This window comes from Ovis aries, chromosome 6 (assembly GCF_016772045.2).
Source record: "Ovis aries strain OAR_USU_Benz2616 breed Rambouillet chromosome 6, ARS-UI_Ramb_v3.0, whole genome shotgun sequence".
NCBI classification, from domain to species: Eukaryota; Metazoa; Chordata; class Mammalia; order Artiodactyla; family Bovidae; genus Ovis; species Ovis aries.
The window spans coordinates 104,522,350-104,544,051 of NC_056059.1; the positions used below are offsets into that span (position 1 = coordinate 104,522,350).

The 21,702-nt window shown below is 42.7% G+C and overlaps 1 protein-coding gene across 2 annotated transcripts in view; it reads right to left on the reverse strand.

The window, feature by feature from the left end:
- The window catches only part of STK32B (serine/threonine kinase 32B), a 383,574-nt gene that overhangs the window by 117,691 nt on the left and 244,181 nt on the right, over window positions 1-21,702 (reverse strand). For both annotated transcript variants that reach the window (XM_042251641.2, XM_004009989.6), the window contains exon 4: window positions 19,750-19,923. In XM_042251641.2, coding sequence (XP_042107575.1) covers window positions 19,750-19,923 — 174 coding nt within the window. The remainder of the gene's footprint in view (window positions 1-19,749; window positions 19,924-21,702) is intronic.

Below are 21,702 nucleotides of genomic sequence, written 5' to 3' on the forward strand. Positions count from 1 at the left end.
CAGTCCAAAGGGTCACAGAGAGTCGGACATGACTGAAGTGATTTAACACACACACACACCTCATCTTCCGGGGCTTCTCAGGTGGCTCAATGGCAAAGAATTCGCCTGCCAATGCAGCAGATGCAGGAGACATGGGTTCAGTCCCTGGGTGGGGAAGATCCTCTGCAGGAGGAAATGTCAACCCACTCCAGTAATCTTGCTTGGAAAATTACATGGGTAGCAGAGCCTGGGGGGCTATTGTTCATGGGGTCTCAAAAAGTCAGACACGACTGAGCACGCACACATCTATCATATCCTGACATATTATATATAGACCTATGTGCTGTCTGCCTCCCTCCACAAGAATATATGCACTAAGCAGGCAGAAACTTGATCAGCCGTTCACTGCTGTAGCCTTAGCCTGACATGATGTAGATACTAGGTAAGACTCTGTTGAGTGGATGCATGCATGGATGGATGGATGAAAGGACGGCTGGCTGCATGGATACATGCACGCATGGTTGGGTGGATGAATGGACAAATGAATGAATGAATGCCTGTGAAGGCTGCACAGGTTATCAGTTCCAGCCCAGGGGAGATAAGGCAGAGTGGCATGGTAGGTATTACCAATCTGGTGATATGGAAATAGCTACACCATCCTCCTCTCTTCCTTTATTTCAAACTTCATCTGATTTAAAGTAATTATTTCAACAATCCCTGTGGCAACTGTCACAAGACAAAGCCCGTATTTAATAACCTTACTCAAGGTCCTGCACAAGAAGACCTGAAGTCAGTCAACCCCTTTCATGTGCCAAATCCTCCTCCTGGAAAAATGTTCTCCGCCATCTGTGCCTGTTAAAATGCTATTCAGACTTCAAAGTACAGCTGCTCCGGAAGCCCAGGCAAGATATATAGTGTATGTGATCTCTCACTTCTTGGAACTATCAGGGTATTTTATCTCTACTTACCCCTTCTTATGATTCATATCCTTTCTAGCCCGATATTTTCTTCACTTGCTAAAAGTGGGGGAGGCTACATTGAATCATAGTAGATATATATATATAGAGAGATATATAAGAGATATACATCTGTAGCAGTGTGTGTATGTATATATATGGATATATAGAGCACCAAATATGGTATTTAACAGCTATTTTGTGGATTACTTTTTTAAAAGTTGGAGTCGAGCTGCTTTACAATGCTGTGTTAGTTTCTGCTGTACAGCAAAGTGAGTCAGCTCTGTGTACACGTACATCCCCACATTTCTGGATTTCCTTCCCATTTGGGTCACCACAGAGCAGTGAGTCGAGTTCCCTGTGCTAGGCAGCGGGCTCTCGTTAGTTACCTGTTTTATACATATCCCAATTCATCCCATCCCCTCTTGCTATCCATACGTTTGTTCTCTATGTCTGTGTCTCTATTTCTGCTTTGCAAATAAGTTCATCTATACCAGTTTTCTAGATTCCACATATATGTGGTTGCTATTATTATTAACAACCAATTGTGCTTCTCCCGCAAGGACTGAGGCTTCTTGAGGGTAGCTTTGTTGTCTTAATGCATCTGCCCTTAATGCCCAAGCTTGGTCACTTCCCCATCATTGCTTTCTGAATGACTGCAGGAATGAATGAAGGATTCTACTTGAGACAGGGATGCAGGGCCTTAGGGAACAGCGTGGGAATAAGGCTTCAGCAGTCTTCGTGTTCTCACTGCATGGTGCCATTTCCAAAAATGCTGATCCGGTTTTCTGACTCTGCATTCATCGTCTTGCTTTTGAACATCTTCTGTAAAACAGCCTCTAATCTTTTGGATTCTTTCAGAGATTTGTTTTCTGCCTTCAAATTCTGCTCCCAGATTTCATTCCCAGTTTCTTTGACGTGACGTTGAGACCCAGGTCCTTATTTCTAAAATTTATTATCTAACATAAATGCTCTCCACCCAATTGCAGGAGCAATTTATACCCTGGAGATGGAACAATCCCTTTAAGATATAATTGGATTCTCTTGTGTCTCACGTTTTTATCATCACAAAGCCATAAATTCTCAAAATGCTGGCCTATAATAGAAGGGAAACCAAGCTTTGTGCTTAGAAATAACAAAGTTACTCCTGAAATTGAATTGGAATTTCCATCCTGAATGACACTTCTGAATGTCTTCAATTTCTTTTCCCATCTGAAAATTTCTTTCTCGTTGCTCCGATGCTGGGCCCACAGGGTAGAGAAGAAGGATTGCTGAAGTGTTTGTTCTTTCATCTGATGAAAATTGGTAGTTTATTTTCGGCACAGTGTTGCCTGAGGGGGGTGGGGAAGATATTTAAGATACAAAATTCAGTTCAGTTCAGTCACCCAGTCGTGTCTGACTCTTTGCAATCCCATGAATCACAGCACGCCAGGCCTCCCTGTCCATTACCAACCCCCAGAGTTCACTCAGACTCACGTCCATCGAGTCAGTGATGCCATCCATCCATCTCATCCTCTGTTGTCCACTTCTCCTCCTGCCCTCAATCCCTCCCAGCATCAAAGTATTTCCCAATGAGTTAACTCTTCGCATGAGGTGGCCAAAGTACTGGAGTTTCAACTTTAGCATCATTCCTTCCAAATAAATCCCAGGGCTGATCTCCTTCAGAATGGACTGGTTGGATCTCCTTGCAGTCCAAGGGACTCTCAAGAGTCTTCTCCAACACCACACTTCAAAAGCATCAATTCTTTGGCGCTCAGCCTTCTTCACAGTCCAACTCTCACATCCATACATGACCACTGGAAAAACCATTAACCTTGACTAGACAGACCTTAGTCGGCAAAGTAATGTCTCTGGTTTTGAATATGCTATCTAGGTTGGCCATAACTTTTCTTCCAAGGAGTAAGTGTCTTTTAAGTTCATGGCTGCAGTCACCATCTGCAGTGATTTTGGAGCCCCAAAAAATAAAGTTTGACACTGTTTCCACTGTTCCCTCATCTATTTCCCATGAAGTGATGGGACCAGATGCCATGATCTTAGTTTTCTGAATGTTGAGCCTTAAGCCAACTTTGTCACTCTCCTCTTTTACTTTCATCAATTAGGTCATATCAGTGTTATCCTGTGTTTATGAATTACTATTATTCTACTATGAATCTCACCAGAGGCTTAGTATGTGTGAAGCAGGCATTATGCTATTAGCATTCATGGATCATTTCATCCAATTCTCACATTAGCCCATTTTAAAGATGACAAGACTGAGGAATGATGAGAAGAACTTTTCTGAGCTCTCACATTGTTAGGATTCCAATCCAGGCAGTCCAATCTCAAGGTCATACATGATAGACAAATTGTAAGTCTCACTGTAAAGCGCCAAAATTAAGGATGATATTAAGGTGATTTCTACAGCTCTGAATTTGTATCAAATGTATTTGCTTTTCTAACATACCTCCCCTACACCAACCCAACTGTGTAGTTTTCAACAAGGATTTAGAAAAAATGTATAAGGGGAACATAAGACAATTAAATCATTAACAAAATATACTAATTTCTATGGCAAAACTACTAAACTGTGTATCTGAAGATACATATGATTATTGATGTATCCATAAATAGAGCATTGCTATTAAAAAATAAAAGGTTACAAAAAACAAAACTCACATTTGATAAACACCTTCCCTTCAGAGAGAAATCTATGCTTTGATTTTCTTCATTAAAAGGATGACATTCAAGAAAATTTCAAAATAGGAAAAAAAAGAAAAAGAAAATCTCCCTTGAGCCCCAGTGCCCTGGAAAATTGTTTGTTTAATAAGCAGACATTTCTTTACATAGTCATGGAATTTTATAAGCTATAATTTTCATCTGAAATCATAAAAATAGCTTTTTAATATCACAGGATTTCTACAGTAAGCACTATATATATAAGCATATCATAGTCTCAGGTCTCTCAAAAGTAGGTACACACTTTACTAAGCTGATTTCTTTCCTTTAGGTTATTTCAAAATTATTGGTTATTATAGCAACAGTGTAATAAATATCCTCAAGCTTAGAACCTTTTACGCAGGTCAGACTGGAGCCCTATAACATATTCCAAGAAGTGAAGTCAATGGGTCAAAATGTATGAATATTTAAAAAGTACTTGATTCTTATTGCCAAATATCTTTTCAAAAGGGTTTTAACAATTTCTACTGCCATCAGCAAACAGATATTCAGGCTGCCCAGAGACCATGTTTCTAGAATGCTTCATCTCAGGAAACAGCCCTATCTCCCCTACAAGTAAAATCCAACCCAGATACCATCATCTCCCTGCAGCCTGAATGACCCTTGAAGCCAAATTAAATCCTGGCTCCTCTGTGTGCAGTAGCACTCTGAACAAGCTCTGAGCAAGCGCTTCCCACCTCAGCTGAGATGGTCAATGCATGTCTGTCTCCCTAGGCCACCTGGGAGCCCAGTGGCAAGCACACAGTAGGTACTCAATGCATAATTAAGAAGATTTGGAGTTTTGAAGAAAGAGGCCACGTATTTTTGTATCAGGATTTCTGTTGTGCTGTCTGGCACACAGTACGTGCCAATTAAACACTTACTAAATGAATGAATGTGATCCTGAGATTAAGTTTACTTCAAAGCCTGTCAAAGCAGAAAAGCTACTACCTGGGAAAACTGTTTCAATTTCTTAGGCCTCAGTCATTCATTTAAGGCATAAACATTTTTTTTCTTTTTTTTTTTTAAATTCTTTTCCAATATGGTTTATCACAGGATATTGAATGTAGTTTCCTGTGCTATACAGTAGGACCTTGTTGCTTATCCATTCTATGTATAATAATTTGCATCTGCTAATCCTAAACTCCCAGTCCAACCTTCCTCCACCCCCTCCCTCCTTGGCAACCACAAGATTTATTCTCTATGTTTCTGAGTCTGTTTCTCTTTTGTAGATAAGTTCATCTGTGTCATACTTTAGATTCCACATATGAGGGACATCATATGATACTTGTATGTCTCTGTCTGGCTTTACTAAGTATGATAATCTCTAGGTTCATCCATGGCACTGCAAATGGCATTACTTCATTCTTTTTTATGGCTGAGTAATATTCATATATATATATATATATATATATGTATATATATACACATACATATATATATATATATATATACCACAGCTTCTTTATCCATTAATCTGTTGATGGATGTTTAGGTTGTTGGCATGTCTTGGCTACTGTAAAAAGTGCTGCTGAGCCATAAACATTTATTAAACACCTACTATGTGCCAGAACCTAAAATCAGGAACCAGAACATAGGTAATTCTGAAAGCACCTTTTGGAAGAATATACAGTTTCTGGGGGGTCTCCAGTACACAGCAGCAAGTGTAGGGAAGTCCTCCTTGAAGTGTGAAGAGGATGCCCAAAGGAGGAACCACCCATCTCTCCTTGGACCATTTAGGAGTCTTTACACAGGAGTGGCTTGGAGCTGGAAGGTGACAGCGTAAGCTACACTGGGTCCTCCAAAAATATGTCTAAGTCCTAACCTCCTCTGTCTGTGAAAGTGACCTTATTTAGAAATAGGTTCTTTGGAGTGGTAATGAAATTAAATATCTTGAGATGAGCTCATCCTGGGTTTGAGGTGGTCCTATGACTGGTGCCTTATAAGGGAAAGGAGTGGGGGATTTGAGATGTGGAGATGAAGGGACCGCAAGGTCACATGAAGGTGAAGGCGGAGGCTGGAGTGATGTTGCTGCAGGCCAAGGTACACCAAGAGCCATCAGAAGGCACTGCCAGAAGACAAGGAAGGATCTTCCCCCAGAGCCTTCAGAGAGAAAGAACCCCAGCCCTGCTGACAGCTTGGACTTCTGACCCGGGAGAGAATAAGTTTCTGTCGCTTTAAGCCACCAAGTTTGTGGCACTTTGTTGCAGCAGCCACAGGAAACTAATGAGATGACGCAGAAGATGCTAAACGCTTTATATCCCTCTTTCCTCATTTCTCTAAAGACTGCTGAGAGGTTGGATTCCAGGCAATGGACTGGGCCACTGTGTGCTGAAAGGTGAGCGCAGAGGTGGGCTCACTTCTTTCTGCTTCTCCCTTCCTTGCAGTCAGAAATAAAGTCATGCAGCCCAACTCTTCCTTAACTAACCACCTCTTTCCTGATCTGCTTCCTCTCATACCACAGACCCGTCCAGGGACATGTCTGCCTTGGGCCCAGCCAGGCTGTAAGTCTGCTCAGCACCTCCTGCAGGTTTGATTATCCCTACTGCCCACTTCTCTCTGTGACATCCTCCTGGGCACAAGGAGTGAGATGCAGCCCCCTCTGGTTTGAAGGTGCAGAGTCCTCATTAGCTCACTGGGATGATGCTCCATGGCATCTGGCTCTGTTCCTAGAAATGCCTTTTTTGAGGTTTGGGGTCCAAGCCCAGCTATCAGTAAAGCGGTGCTCAGGTTTTCCAGAGGGTTGTGTTCCTTGGGAAAGTCATGTATTTGCACAGCTGTTGGTTTGGAGCAGGATTTGGGGCGATATCCCCTAAAGCAGTAATTCTCAACCAGGGGTGACATTGTTTTCCAAGGCACATTCGACTATATCTGGGGACATTTTTTGATTGTCACACTTGGCAGGGAAGGAGAGGAAGGGCTTTAAGCACCTAGAAGGTAGAGACCACAAATGCAGCTAAAAGTCCTTCAATGCACAGGACAGCCATCACCAGAAAGAATTATCTGGACCAAAATATCAACACTGTCAAGACTGAGAAACCCTGCTCTATAGCCGTCAGAATTCCACCGTGAATCCTAATGTGCTTAGTCACTCAGTTGTGTCTGACTCTTTGTGACCCCATGGACTGCGGCCTGCCAGGCTCCTCTGTCCATGGGGATTCTCCAGGCAAGAATAGTGGAGTGGGTTGCCATGGCCTTCTCCAGCAAATCTTCCCAACCCAGGGATCGAACCCAGGTCTCCTGCACTACCGGTGGATTCTTTACCATCTGAGCCACCAGAGAATCCTAATAGTTGGGAATAATTTAACCAGGTGGACTGGGTAAGTAAAAGCATTTTAAAGCACCATGCAAAGGAAGAACGGAAGTGGAAGACAGCATGAACTCGGGAAAAAAGTAAGGAGTCTGGAACAAGTGAATTTAAACAGTCTGTGGGTGGAACCAAAGAAAGAGGATGCAAGAGATGAGGCTGGAGGATGGGCTAGAGTAAGGCTCTCAGATATCACCACCATCATCATCACCATCAGCTTTGTCTTCTTCTTCATCACCATCAACATCATCATCACCATCATCAGTAACTTTTGTCACAGAAACTCATGCTTATTGAACACTTACTGGGGACGAAGTTTAAACATGCAACACATTATTTTAGTTTATTCCTTCAACATCCAAATATAGTTGGGTACTAGTTTCGGCTTGTGACAAATGACCACAAACTTAGTGGTTTAAAACAACAAAATTTGTTCTCTTACAGTCTAGAGGTCAGAGGTCCAAAGGAAAGTCAAAGTTCTGGCAGGGTTTGCATTCCTTCTGGAGGTTCTTGGGGAGAATCTGTTTCCTTCCTTTTCCCAGCTTCTCGAAGCCACCTGCCTTTCCTGGTTCACGGCCCTTTCCTCCATCATCAAGGCCAGCAAAGCCTGGGATGAAGGCTGAGGGCTCACATTGCATCCCTTTGACCTCTTCTTGTTCCTCTTCTTCCACTTCTAAAGAGCCTTGTGATTCCATCGGACCACCTGGAAAATCCAGGGCAATCTCCCCATCTCAAAGACTGCAGATGAGCAACCCCTTTGCCAGGAATATAACATATTCACAGGGCTCAGCAATTAGGATCTTCTGGCAGGGGAAGTTTTTGGTCCACCGCCATTTTTTGCTACAGGTAGTAAACCAGAGCTTCAGATCAGTTAGATGCTGTGCGTGAGCTCACAATGCAGGGGGTGCAGTTTTGATCCCTGGTCAGGGAACCAAGATCCCACATGCTGCATGATGCAGCCAGAAAAAAAAAACAGTCCAAAAGGGAGTGGATATATTTATATGTATGACTGATTCAATTCGTTGTTCAGTAGTGATTGGAAGAGTCGATTCATTGGAAAAGACCCTAATATTGGGAAATACTGAAGGCAAAAGGAGAAGAAGGTGGCAGAGGATGAGATGGTTAGATAGCATCACTAACTCGGTGGACATGAATTTGAGCAAACTCTGGGAGATAGTGAAGGACAGGGAAGTCCTCTGGGGTTGCAAAGAGTTGGATACAACTTAGCGACTGAACAACAGCAACAATATAAACTAAAACAACATTGTAAAGCAACTATGCTCCAATAAAAGTTAATTTCAAAGGACAACAAAATACACATAGGCAACTATACCGAACAGTTAAGACAGTTTCTCTTTCCAGAATTCAGGAGGCACAAGCCTAAGGGAGTGACTCTATTTACCAAAAAGAAAATTAAATCAGAAACACACAAGCATTCCAAAATGAGAACACAGATGCTAGCCCCACCAGTTCAGACACTCCAAGCTGAAAACTAGTGCTGTCCCCAAAAGATAATGAGTAGCTATCTGGAAACGCCAAGGGCTTCGGGGACAGAAGAGGTGAATATTACCAAGAAAATAGGGTTCTATTTGCATGTACATGTGAAAGCAAAAGGTGTAACTTTTTGGTGATAGTCACATGTTTTTTTCCTTCATAAAAGCTTGGATAACCGATACTATGTGTAAATATGATAGAGAAACTGATTGTCACTTACTATTAGTACAGAGACAGTAAGAGCTTGGTGCCTTGAGATGTCCACTTACTGTTTGCTCTCAGGCAAGTTATTTCCTCCCCATGAGACTCTGGTCTCACCTGTAAAATGGGGCTGATAACGGGCCCCATCTCTGTTGCCTGGTGTTGGGATTAGGTGAGGTCATACCTGTAAAGCACTTAAAATAGAGCCTGGCACATGCAACATGCCCAGCAAATTTTTATCTACATCATGGGTATAGTATCTTACAAAGTGATTCCTATTTTGTTACCTTCCAATCACAAGTTCCAAATATGGGGAGAATGCACTACATTTAAATTCTTATGTGGCTCCTGCAATGCTAGAGACCTAGGTTTGATCCCTGGGTCAGAAAGATCCTCTGGAGGAGGAAATAACAACCCAATCCAGTATTCTTGCCTGGAGAATCCTGTGGATAGAGGAGCCTGGTGGGCTACAGCCCCTGGGGTTGCAAAGAGCCAAACACCATTGAGTGACTAACACTTTCACTTTCAGTTCCAAGCCCTGCCCTAGTGAGTAACCTCCTTAAACTATACCCACCTAAAGACACAAAATGACAAAAATCTCCTGTGTCTGTGTGTACATGCCCATGCTTCATTTACTTTTTATGTGTTAATATTTAAAAGTTAAATTGTCCACAGAGAACATGAATGATGACTTCAAAAAGAAAGCCTGAAGAGCATATACTTTAAATAAATGAAAATCTTCAAGATAATCAGAGAATTATTTTTCAATTACACACTTTTGAATCATTTGAACTTTGCAACATGAACACATATTATCTGTTACAAATAAACTCTTGACTTAACCCTATTCTCCATAGCAAAAAACAAAATTTACTCCTTTCTTTTCTCAGTGTATTCAATAAAGTAACAAAATGTTGTAATAAGGAAGAACCTTTGTATTCTATTACAAGTTATTCACTAAAGGGATAGTTCCTATAAACTTAAAGTATAAATAATGGCCCATCTCTGGGAACCTTGTCTCCCAGGTAATGGGCATCAAGTTAAAATATCTTTCTGTAGCTCAGAGGAAATATCCTGACCAGGGCCACCTGTGAATGACTGCAGGAAGAAATTAACTCACTCTCTCTGGAGGCTTTAGAGACTACACCAAAGCCTTTGACTGTGTGGATCACAACAAACTGGAGAATTCTTCAAGAGATGGAAATACCAGACCACCTGACCTGCCTCCTGAGAAATCTTGTATGCAGGTCAAGAAGCAACAGTTAGAACCAGACATGGAACAACAGACTGGTTCCAAATTGGGAAAGGAGTACCTCAAGGCTGTATATTATCACCCTGCTTATTTAACTTATATACAGAGTACACCATGAGAAACACTGGGCTGGATGAAGCACAAGCTGGAATCAAGATTGACGGGAGAAATATCAATAACCTCAGCTATGCAGATGACACCACCCTAATGGCAGAAATCGAAGAACTGAAGAGCCTTTTGATGAAAGTGAAAGAGGAGAGTGAAAAACTTGGCTTAAAGCTCAACATTCAGAAAACTAATGGCATCTGGTCCCATCACTTCATGGCAAATACATGGGGAAACAATGGAAACAGTGACAAACTATTTTGGGGGGCTCCAAAATCACTGCAGATGGTGACTGCAGCCATGAAATCAAAAAATGCTTGCTTCTTGGAAGAAAAGCTATGATCAACCTAAATAACATATTAAAAAGCAGAGACATTACTTGCCTACAAACTTCCATCTAGTGAAAGCTATGGTTTTTCCAGTAGTCATATATGGATGTGAGAGTTGGACTGTGAAGAAAGCTGAGCACTGGAGAACTGATGCTTTAGAACTGTGGTGTTGGAGAAGACTCTTCAGAGTCCCTTGGAGTGCAAGGAGATCCAACCAGTCCATCCTAAAGGAGATCAGTCCTGGGTGCTCATTGGAAGGACTGGTGCTGAAGCTGAAACTCCAATCTTCTCCAAACTCCAACTTCTTTAGCCACCTGATGCGAAGAACTGACTCATTTGGGAAAGACCTCACGATGCTGGGAAGGATTGAAGGTGGGAGGAGAAGGGGACGACAGAGGATGAGACGGTTGGATGGCATCACCTACTCGATGGACATGAGTTTGAGTAAGCTCCGGGAGTTGGTGATGGACAGGGAATCCTGGTGTGCTGCAGTCCATGGGGTTGCAAAGAGTCAACTGATCAGCTGAACTGGACTGAACTCTGGAAGCTGACCGGAATCAGAAATGTTTAATTTTATTCCCTCCTTGTTTAGTACAAAAGAAGCCTGAATTCTAACTCAGACAAGGTAGTCCTTTGGGACAGGAGTATTCCATCTTCTTGTGTGTGTCTTCCATCTTTATTTGCTCACTTTCTAAAGAAAGTCACTATTTCTTGCCCCAACTTGTCTTTTGATTAAAAGACCTGTCATGCAGTGAGTAGTTGGAAGTAGGACATGGGAACTCACTCCAGTATTCTTGCTAGAAAATCTCATGGACAGAGGGCCCTAGCAGGCTACAGACCATGGGATCACAGAGTCAGACATGACTGAGCGATTGAGCATGCATGCTCGCATGTGGTGAGCAGTATGAGCTTGGACTTGATAACAAAATGATAAGCTATAAAACAGCATTGTATCCTTATCTTTTAGACAATTTGTAGAAATAAGAAATAACTTTGGAAAATTTGCTCTTCTCAAAAATAATGCTAGTTTAAAGAAAATTGCTTGCTATGTTTCAGGATTAAACTACTATCCTTCCTAAAGGTAAAAACAGAGAAAAAAAAAAAGATTTCTGACAAAGATCATTAAAAAAAAAAAAAACTCAAATAAATTTTATAATTAGCTTTCATGATAGAAAGGGCTTCACAAATATTTGACGCATTAAGCAGATATTTTCTCACAGCTGAATACTTTCAATCAACAACTGCGAGGCAAAGAGGTAGATACTTTTCATACATCTACGAGATGCCTGTCTTGGAAAGGAAGCCTGTGAATCTGATGACGTGAAGGATCACTGAGATTACAAACCTTTGAGACTGTGAGTTCATTTGCATGTGATGCAGATTCGGGGCTGGAAGCAAAACAAAATGCACTGTATAAATAATCAGACTTCATTGAGAGATTTTTCCCAAGGGAGTGAAAGATACGGCCCTAGGGCTTTCAGGCATTTTCAGACAACAATTTGATAGAAGTAACCTCACTGGTGAAAATTTTTCTCCAAAAGAAGCTCGAGAATATTTCCCTTAAGCCACTTCAATTAGCATTTAGGTCTTGGCTCTGTTCTAAACAGTGAACAAGCTTGCTGTTTACCAGGTCATATTTGGATTGGATTGGATCTAAAATTACAAGATAGAGGAAAGAATTACTGGTGCTCTGAACCTCAGCTGAGCCATGAGCTCTCTTCAGATCAGTTCATTTTCCCCAAATTGATAGATGTAATACAACATCACCTGCCATTCATCAAGGAGACTCCGAGAAGCCTTTATTGTTCATATCCTTTATTTCTGTGATGAAAGGTAGTTATGTATCAAAAGAATTATGACTATATTTTGCAGTGAAACCGCGAAATTTTTAACATCAAACATGAGATTTCAAAGGAATCTCATGTTTGTGGCAAGCTACTTTGGGAAACTTTTGAGAGGCTGACTCTTCAGATATCAAGGGATATTTGGGCAGAAAAATTATAGGAAGCTGTGCAAGATATAGGTAGTGACCCACTGCATTTGAACTTGTGTTTTCAAGTAATTTCAAGTAAGGCATGTCTTTCCTCTCTTGAGTATTTCTTCATTGATTCAATATATAGTTATGGAGCACTTATCCTGTGCCAGACAGTAAGTCAGGTGTGACTTTCAGGCTGGGGGCATCACTACTAGAAGCCTTCTTTGCTTCACGGCCACTGCTAGAATACAGCCTTCCTTGGGGGGTTGATGAGATCCATCTGTGCATATCGTTATTTTCAGATGTGGAAGCACCCTCCCTCATATAAGTGCTCTATCAACAGTTCAATGCATTTTGAAAGATAAGAAAGTCAGGAAAGAGCATGCTCATCAGTGTGAGGTCCAGGGTAGAACTGAGATCAGAGAGTCTCGGTTTGAAACCTGGCTTATGACCTTCCAGCTGTGTGTCAGGGGGCAAACTGTCCAATCACCATGACAAATGAGGATAATCATAGTATCTTGCCCTTGGACTGACATGAGAATTAAATGAGATGATATTTATATGTATATTAACATACGCACATGCACATATCTGCACATGCTAAGTTGCTTCAATAGTATGTGACTCTTTGTGACCCCATGGACTATAGCCTGCAAGGCTCCCCTGTCCATGGGATTCTCCAGGTAAGAATACTAGAGTGGGTTGCCATGCCCTCCTCCAGGGGATCTTCCTGACCCAGAGACCAAACCTACGTCTCTTACATCTCCTGTATTGGCAGGAGGGTTCTTTACCACTAATGCCACCTGGGAAGCCCGTATATATGCACACACATATGTGAACACACATATACACATGTTTGTATGTAAGCATATATTCATATGTCTAGTTTAAGGTAGTGTTGACACATAAGAGTTTAATAAGCTTGATTCACTGGCGCTGTTGTTACTCATCTGATTTTCTACGACCTGGCCCTTCTGGGTACCTAGTGACCAGCTCTGGCTGAACAGCCCTCCGGGGAGGGGCCTTCAGTGGAGGTTATTCTTGATTACCAGTTGAGCTAGGTCATTCCCAAAATTCAACCCATCAATGATTAACATCAGTGGGGGTCTCAGGACGTGCCCCCTACTGAGCAGACCAGTGCAGGCTTTACCCACTCAGATTCTCTCTAGGAGCCCATCTGCCCAGTGTCTCCTGCATTCCTCTTCTCTGAGTTAATGGTTATTTGTCCTACAAATCACAGATGCACGTCCCAGAGGAAGACTTGCCAGCCTCCTCGGTGCTCCCTGCCCTGCCCCCCACCTCAGTCTGGGCTGGGTGCCCTCTTCAGAGCTCCCTTCTGCCCCCGGACACGCGATGTCCTGTCCTGGGGACTCCCTCTGGACTGCAGTAATCTGGCCCCTAGGGGTGTGCCCCCTGCTGCAGGCAAATGGTCCCACTGGTCATTTTCCTCCCAGGGCTGGCACGCTTCTTAGCCCAGAGTGTTTTGGAAGAATGAAGAGCCAACTCAAGTGCTCTAAAAAGTAGATCTTCTTCTTTTTTTAATTTAAATTTATTTAATTGGAGGCTAATTACTTTACAATATTGCATTGGTTTTGCCATACAGCAACATGAATCTGCCACGGGTGTACACGTGTTCCCCATCCTGACCCCCCCCCCCCCTTCCTCTTCCCTCCCTGTACCATCCCTCTGGGTCATCCCAGTGCATCAGCCCCAAGCATCCTGTATCCTGCGTTGAACCTGGACTGGCAATTCATTTCTTATATGATATTATACATGTTTCAATGCCATTCTCCCAAATCATCCCACCCTCTCCCTCTCCCACAGAGTCCAAAAGACTGTTCTATACATCTGTGTCTCTTTTGCTATCTCGCATAAAGGGTTATCGTTACCATCTTTCTAAATTCCTTACATATGCGTTAGTATACTGTATTGGTATTTTTCTTTCTGGCTTACTTCACTCTGTATAATAGGTTCCAGTTTCATCCATCTCATTAGAACTGATTCAAATGTATTCTTTTTAGTGACTATGTAATACTCCATTGTGTATATGGACCACAGCTTAAAAAGTAGATCTCCTAATTGTTTTAAAACAATGATTTATTTTGAACCCACAGTGGTATTTCCCTGCTTCAGTGCTTTCAGACTCACTGGGTTATACTCTGAAATACCTTTTTTAAAATTTTTATTTATATTTTATTGACGGATAATAGCTTTATAGAATTTTGCTATTTTCTGTCAAACCTCAACATGAATCAGCCATTGGCATACATATATCCCTTTTATATTCTACAAATCCTCAACATCAGCCTCAAAGGATGGAGGTTTATCACCACTGAGAATAAATAAACACCTGGCTTCAAAGTCAACTCCTCAGATGAAAGGAAGAGGAATGAGGCATGTAAGGCCCCACCGCACCCCCTCTCAGGCACAGTTAAATCCTTTATGAACTTTTTCTCATGGAATTCGCATCAGAGCCCAGCAAAGCAGATGCCATCAGGCCCATGTTGCAGATTAGGAAAGGGAGGTCCGAAAAGTTAAGTCACATGTCCGAGTCCACCAAGACAGAAGATAAGAAATTGCTGGCAATTCAACTCAGGTTTGCATTTGTAGGATTCTACCACTTGCAAGTGTGGCTACTTAGGAAGAAGCAACATTCATCAGTCTGTATAAAATATGGCACTGAAAATGTCTTGTACGTACACAGTGGGGGACTTATAAGATCAGCTGCTGAATGAATGAAAAACATTGCCCAACACTGTCTATGCACGGTGAATACAGACGCACTTCATTTCAGGTCTGTGCACACACATACAGTGAAAAAGAGATTTGTTGAACCATATGGGAGAGGGAGAAAACCAGACTCAAATCTCTGCCAAGTCTGTAAGTTTACAAATGGTAAGGTAATTCCATTTACTTAGAGGATTTTTGAAAAACAATTTCCCTATACTGTTGGACAGCTCCTTTTCTCCAAGGTAGATTTAGAATCTGAGGACAGATGACCCCCGAAGAGAGCAACTTTAAAATATTTACTGAAATATAATGAAATGGTTCCAACAACCATGCTCTTTTTTTTTTAGTTTGTGTGTGTGTGTGTGTGTGTGTGTGTGTGTGTGTGTGATGCAGACCATTTTTAAGGTCTTTATTGAATTTGTCACAATATTGCTTCTGCTTTATGTTTTTTGGCTTTGAGGCATGTGGACACTTAGCTCTCTAACCAGGGACAGAACCTGCACCTCTTGTGTTGAAAGGGGAAGTCTTAACCAGCGGAGTGCCATGGAAGTCCCCTAACCACCATGCTCTTAACTGACAGTTTCATTGTCGCCTGGTCTGTCTGCCCTGGGATGCTGGCCTCTGTCTCACCCAGGGCCACAAAGACTCAGTCTGGGGGGATGTAGGCGAACAGATCTTCCATTGCTATTCTATTGCACATCTACTGCACACTAGCAGAGCAATGGCTGTGAAAATTGGTGAATGACACTGGTACAAGAGATTGGTAAAGAGCTCACTCCTTTCAATGCCTTCAAAGCAGCCCAGCCAGCCCATAGACTCTTCTCTGCTACTGAATGACCTTCTGTACCAAATATAGCACAGGGCTTACAAGCAGAGATTCTAGAGCCAGAATTCCTGGGGGCAAAAGTGAGTCTTCGACTGTTTGAATGAACAATGCGCCTCAGTAAACAGGCCGCATTTCATTGAGCATGCCCTTTACTCCCATATGGCTAAGGCTGCTGGGGCTATTACTACTACTTCTGTTACCATGGTGACTACTACAGCCTCGCCTCTTCCCCCTTCCTCTTTCTAAATACTTCTTCTCTTCCTCCTTCTTCTTCATTTGCATTTGGTCATGTTTGCTACTATTTGTGTCAAAATTATACATCTGAACAATTCCAAGAATCAAACTGTACTGAAAGTTTTGTTACAATTTTTAGCAACAATTCATATCACTTTCTCTCCTACTTCTCCCTCTCCATCCCATTCATCTGTCTCAGGCTATAATTTTGGTATTTAGCTCCTTATCTCGAAATGTATAGGACTCATTGACTTTTCAGTTTCCAGCTCTATCCACTGTCTTCCCACTGTGGATGAAAGAAAGAGTGTATAGCAGTCTTTTTCCTTTGTGTGTCCCCAAGAGACACACTCATCTCCCCACTCCCTCACTTCCCCAGTAGGGTATTAATATATTTTTCTGGTTAGGTCAGCTTTCAGGGTTTAGGGGATTATGACTAAGCTTGCTACACGAGATGCTTCATGTAGTAAATTGTATGATATCCAATGTCCTAGCTAACTCTTTGATTCCTTGGAGTTAAAAATTACCTTCTTTTTATTGTTGAGGTTTTTTCTCCTGACCTCATTTATTCAACTTCAGATTCTTAACCAAGTAAATAAATCTCTCAAGGCAGCCAGATATCTTAGCCATTTTTATCAGCTCACTCTTCCTAAAGAAGACTCTCTGAGGGTCTTTTGATCTGACTCCAATCAGAACTAGTCATGGTCTACACCTTAGGCACAGCTGACATTGATGACCCGCCCATCATTTTTAAGATATCTTATGCCTCTTTCTCTCCTTTGCTGGAGCTCCAGCTTTCCATATTCCATTTCTTCCTCCTTGATTTAGCCCTTCATTTTAGTAGACTCGATGGATGTGAGTTTGAGTGAACTCTGGGAGTTGGTGATGGACAGGGAGGCCTGGCGTGCTGCGATTCATGGGGTTGCAAAGAGTCGGACACGACTGAGCGACTGAACTGAACTGAACTGATGTCATTTTCTAACTACTTGAGACAAGATATATGAGAGATATACTTTTTGAGACCTTGAACTTGTAAAAACGTACATCTCAGATTTGATTGATTAGCACGTTTCCTCCACCTTCTAGTGATAGATAATCCCAAAGGATCCTGATTCCTCAGCCTTTATACTCTGTTCTTCTGTGCAGACTTAGTGGCTTTGAAATTTTGTTTTGATTTATGTCTGTTTCTAGTCATTATCCTGTAGCCTTGGTGGACCCTTCAGTCTGGAAATGCATATATTTCAGGTCTGAGAGACTTTCTTTATTTCATTGTTGATTTCTTCCCCCTATGAAGTGAAGTGAAAGTTGCTCAGTGGTGTCTGATTCTTTGCGACTCCATGGACTATACAGCCCATGGAATTCTCCAGGCCAGAATACTGGAGTGGGTAGCCATTCCCTTCTCCAGGAGATCTTCCCAACCCAGGAATCGAACCCAGGTCTCCCGCATCGCAGGCGGATTCTTTACCAGCTGAGCCACCAGGGAATGTTTTCCCACTTTTTCTTCACCCCCTCCATCCCTCCCTATTTTCTTTCTTTCTCTCTGTCTCTCTCTTTCTCCTTTTCTTCTTTCTCTGTCTGGTATTGAACTTCCTGTTCTGGCCCTCTAATGCTCATATTTTTTTCCCCTTATTCTACTGCATAAGGAATATCCTTAACTTTGTCTTCCAGCACATCTTTTGAATATTTCATTTCTACTTTCATGTTTTTAATTTATGAGAACTCTGATCTGAAGTTTCTTTCTTTGAATTTTACGTAAACATAGCGTTTATTTTACAGTTGCAAAAATATGTTCATTCCTCTGAAAATACCGAGCATGAATCTTTTGATATTTCTTCCTCCTGGCAGAGTCTCTGTTTATTCCAAGCTTTTTCTCTTTTTCCAATTTGATTGCGTGGCTCTCATGTTAGAAGATTTCTCTGGATGTCTGATAATCTTTAGTCATCACTAACCTAGTTGGGAGCTTACAGCAAAGAAGCAGGTCTTGCTGACTATGAACTATACTCCAAGGGAACTGGGGAACTTCTGATGTCATAATCTCTTTCCTCTTGGCTCAGCCACATCCCCATTGAAATCATTCCAGTGTCCAGCCTGGAAGCTGAAGTCTTGAGCCCAGCTGGAAGTGGGGTGGGTGTGGTATTTCAGCATCTGGTATGGATGCATCTAGTTAGTTGTGCTATCTTCAGTACTGCATCCCAACTCAAGAGGCTTAATGTACTTCAGTTCAGACACTCTGTTTCACTCTCTTTAGCGAATAAGCCTTCAGTCTTCTGCTTGGAAGAGGAAGGGACAGACATCCAGTTATTCAGGATGGGCAAGTAGATTGGTGCTTTTTAAAATGTCTTAAAAGGATTTCAAACCCTGCACCACATTTTAGCCTCTCTTTTATCCTTTCTTCCTCCTTCTGTCATTGTTGATGACTATTCATTCCTGAGCTTTTTAAGAGATTATTTAGCATCTATCAATCCATGGTTATTTCCAGACACAACTCAAAATTCAGCTTCTGGTGTCATAAGCCACTTACCACGAAACATCTTCTTTCCAATTTCCCCTGTGTTTTGCTATAGTCTCCTCTTTTCTCCATCTTTGTGAATTTACCATTTTTCAAACGTACTTCATTTCCATTTTATGGAGATTTTAGAAGTGAGAAAATGTAAGTGTGTGTGTGTGTGTGTGTGTGTGTGCATGTGCGCACGTGTGTGCGCTTAATCTTCCATTTTTACCCTGAAATTCAAGTCCTTGTCTTTCTCAAATCTTCCCAAATTGTACAAGTTAGAAGAAGACCCTCCAGGCACAATGCAAGACCATGGTGCACAGATCTGCAGCCACTCACGCCCCCTCCTCTGCGGTCAGAGAGAAGACTTCATTAAGGATCCCACTGCTGGACTTCCCTGGTGGCTCAATGGTAAAAATCCACCTGCCAGCACAGGAGATGCAGGAGAGGCAGGTTTGATCCCTGGATTGAGAAGATCCCCTGGAGAAGGAGATCTTCCACCATGACCTGTGTTCTCGCCTGGAAAATCCCATGGACAGGACAGCCTGGTGGGCTACAGTCCACAGGATCACAAAAGACTCAGACATGACTTAGCGACTAAACAACAAGGATCCCATTGCTATCTGAAGCCTCTTGCTGGCCTCCTGCCTCTGCAGTCAAACTTACCTTACTCATCTGTGCTGTGCACAGGCAGGGAAAAGTCAAGGTCCTGAGGAAGCAGCGGAAACTCAGGGCTTATATCCAGAGCCCGAAGCCAGCACCAAAGCTTTGCAAGAGGAAGAAATCCTCCACGATGCACAGCATTGATTCCAAGGTATGGAAAGTAAGAGAGTAGAATCCCTCATGTTCCCAACTCATGCCATTCTTTCTAACCCGAGTCTGAACACTCCAGGCTCCCCAAGACATACCAGAATGGAAAAGCAAAGGGCAGCCACATCTCTAAGCAGTGGGTACCAAGAGAAGAGGGCACACGGGCAGTGGCGGTGTTTCACCTCAATGCAGGTGTCAATGGAGTAGGCTATCCACAGAGAAGGTATGAGCAATAATGATGTTGCTCTGCTTTTTATGATCTCCATGTACTGCCACGTCTAAAGAGTGTCAGTGAGAAAATACTCTCCATGGCTGCAGACTGCTCCCATCACACCCCACCCCCTGACATCCTGCTGGGGATGATGTTACCTGTGGATGATGTGGTACCGCTGCAGATACTCCAGGGCCAGGGCCAGCTCACAGATGTAGAGCTTCACGTCCCCTTCTGTGAAATGTACATTCTGCTGCAGGTGATAGCGCAGATCCCCTCCCAGCAGCAGGTCCACCACCATGAACATGTCCTCCTCATCCTGGAAGGAGTACCTAGGAGCACCGAGGAGCAGAGAAAGTTAGGGATGGAGATGTCTCCCATGCCCTCAAGACCAATGGTGCCATTTTCCAGAAGCGCAAGCTGAGGCTCAGAGAGAGGCACTGATGCTAAGTCACAGTGCCCTATGGTGAAGCACCAGTCCTCTGGCTCTGAGCTGACAAATAGCTCTTGAACCAATCCTGGTCTCCAACACATTACTGCACTTTTAGTGTGTGCTTTAAGTAGACATTGGCTGAGCACCAAAGAATTGATGCTTTCGAATTGTGATTTTGAAGCAGACTCTTGAGAGTCTCTTGGACTGCAAAGAGATCAAACCAGTCAATTGTAAAGGAAATCAATCCTGAATATTCATTGGAAGGACTGATGCTGAAGCTGAATCTCCAATACTTTGCCCACCTGATGCGAAGAGCTGGCTCACTGGAAAAGAGCCTGATGCTGGGAAAGATTGAGGAGAAGCGGATGACAGAGGATGAGATAGTTGGACGGCGTCACTGACTCAATGGACATGAGTTTGGGTAAACTTTGGGAGATGGTGAAGGACAGGGAAGCCTGACATGCTGCGTCCATGGGTTGCAAACTGCCGGACATGACTGAACAACAACAATGGACTTCAGTAAGGTCTCCAAAGCTGCAGTCTCCTCTCCACTCCATTCCCCTGTCCTCCCGACATGTGCCACTCCCCACGAGGAGCTTGTTTCTGCAGCCCTAGAAGGCAGTGATGCTCTAGCAAGAAACACCCAAGCTTTAAGGGAACTGGCAATTTCTACATGGATGGCTGCTTGGAACCCAGCTGGTGCTCAAGCTCTATGGGGAGACCACAAGAAGGAAAACCAAGGTGCTCTACTTGACAGCCTCAGCTGAGCACCCAGTGCCAGCCATTGCCAATCAGCAGCCTTGGGAGTGACCCTTTGGGAATTTGGATATTTTGCTATAGCCCCAGCTGACATCACGTGGGGCAGAAGAACCACCCTGATGAGCCCAGTCAACTCACAGAACATGAGATAATTAAGTGATTGTATTTTGAGCACTATGTTTTGGGGTGTATTTTTTCCCCAAAGCAGTAAGAAATGCACTTAGGCCTTCCATGGATCAAAGAGACCACAGATAAACTCTAAGAATGGGGTCAAACAATTGTAAACTAGAATCACATCATAAAATGTTGTCACAATCCACATGGAACCATGGACTGTAATAAGGGCATTGCAGAATGACAGGATGTTGTTCTGGATGCTTAGATCTGTGTCTCAGATCCTTGACTATTATATACTGGGCCAGTCGGGCTATCCCTCTTGTTGCACAGAAGAGGGAAGTAGGGCCTCAGTGAGCCAGTGTTAGGGTGAAAACAAGGACCCAGACCCCTCAGTCTTGCCTCAATTACAATTACCCACTGTTGGGATGCTGCTGCAGTTGCACACTGCTGTGTTTCCCTGACCTGGGTGTGCAGACCAGGGGAGGGAACCTGATTCAGTCATAGAAGAGGTGACGGATCCTGTGCTTATGGGATGGAGAGCTCCAGAACTGGGAGGAACCTTAAATGCCATCTAGTCCCATATGACAGAGATTGGGAGCCAGAGAGAGCGAAGAAGTGGCTGGTTTATGATCTAAATACCTGGTCTTCTTTCTATGCTTGTCAATAAAGCTTTATAATTTTCTACTTAAAAGCCTGGCATGTATGCATTTTTATTATGATATTTTTATTATCATCATTGTTATTATCACACTTCATTATTGTTTTTTAAATTTATTCTTAATTGGAGGATAATTGTTTTACA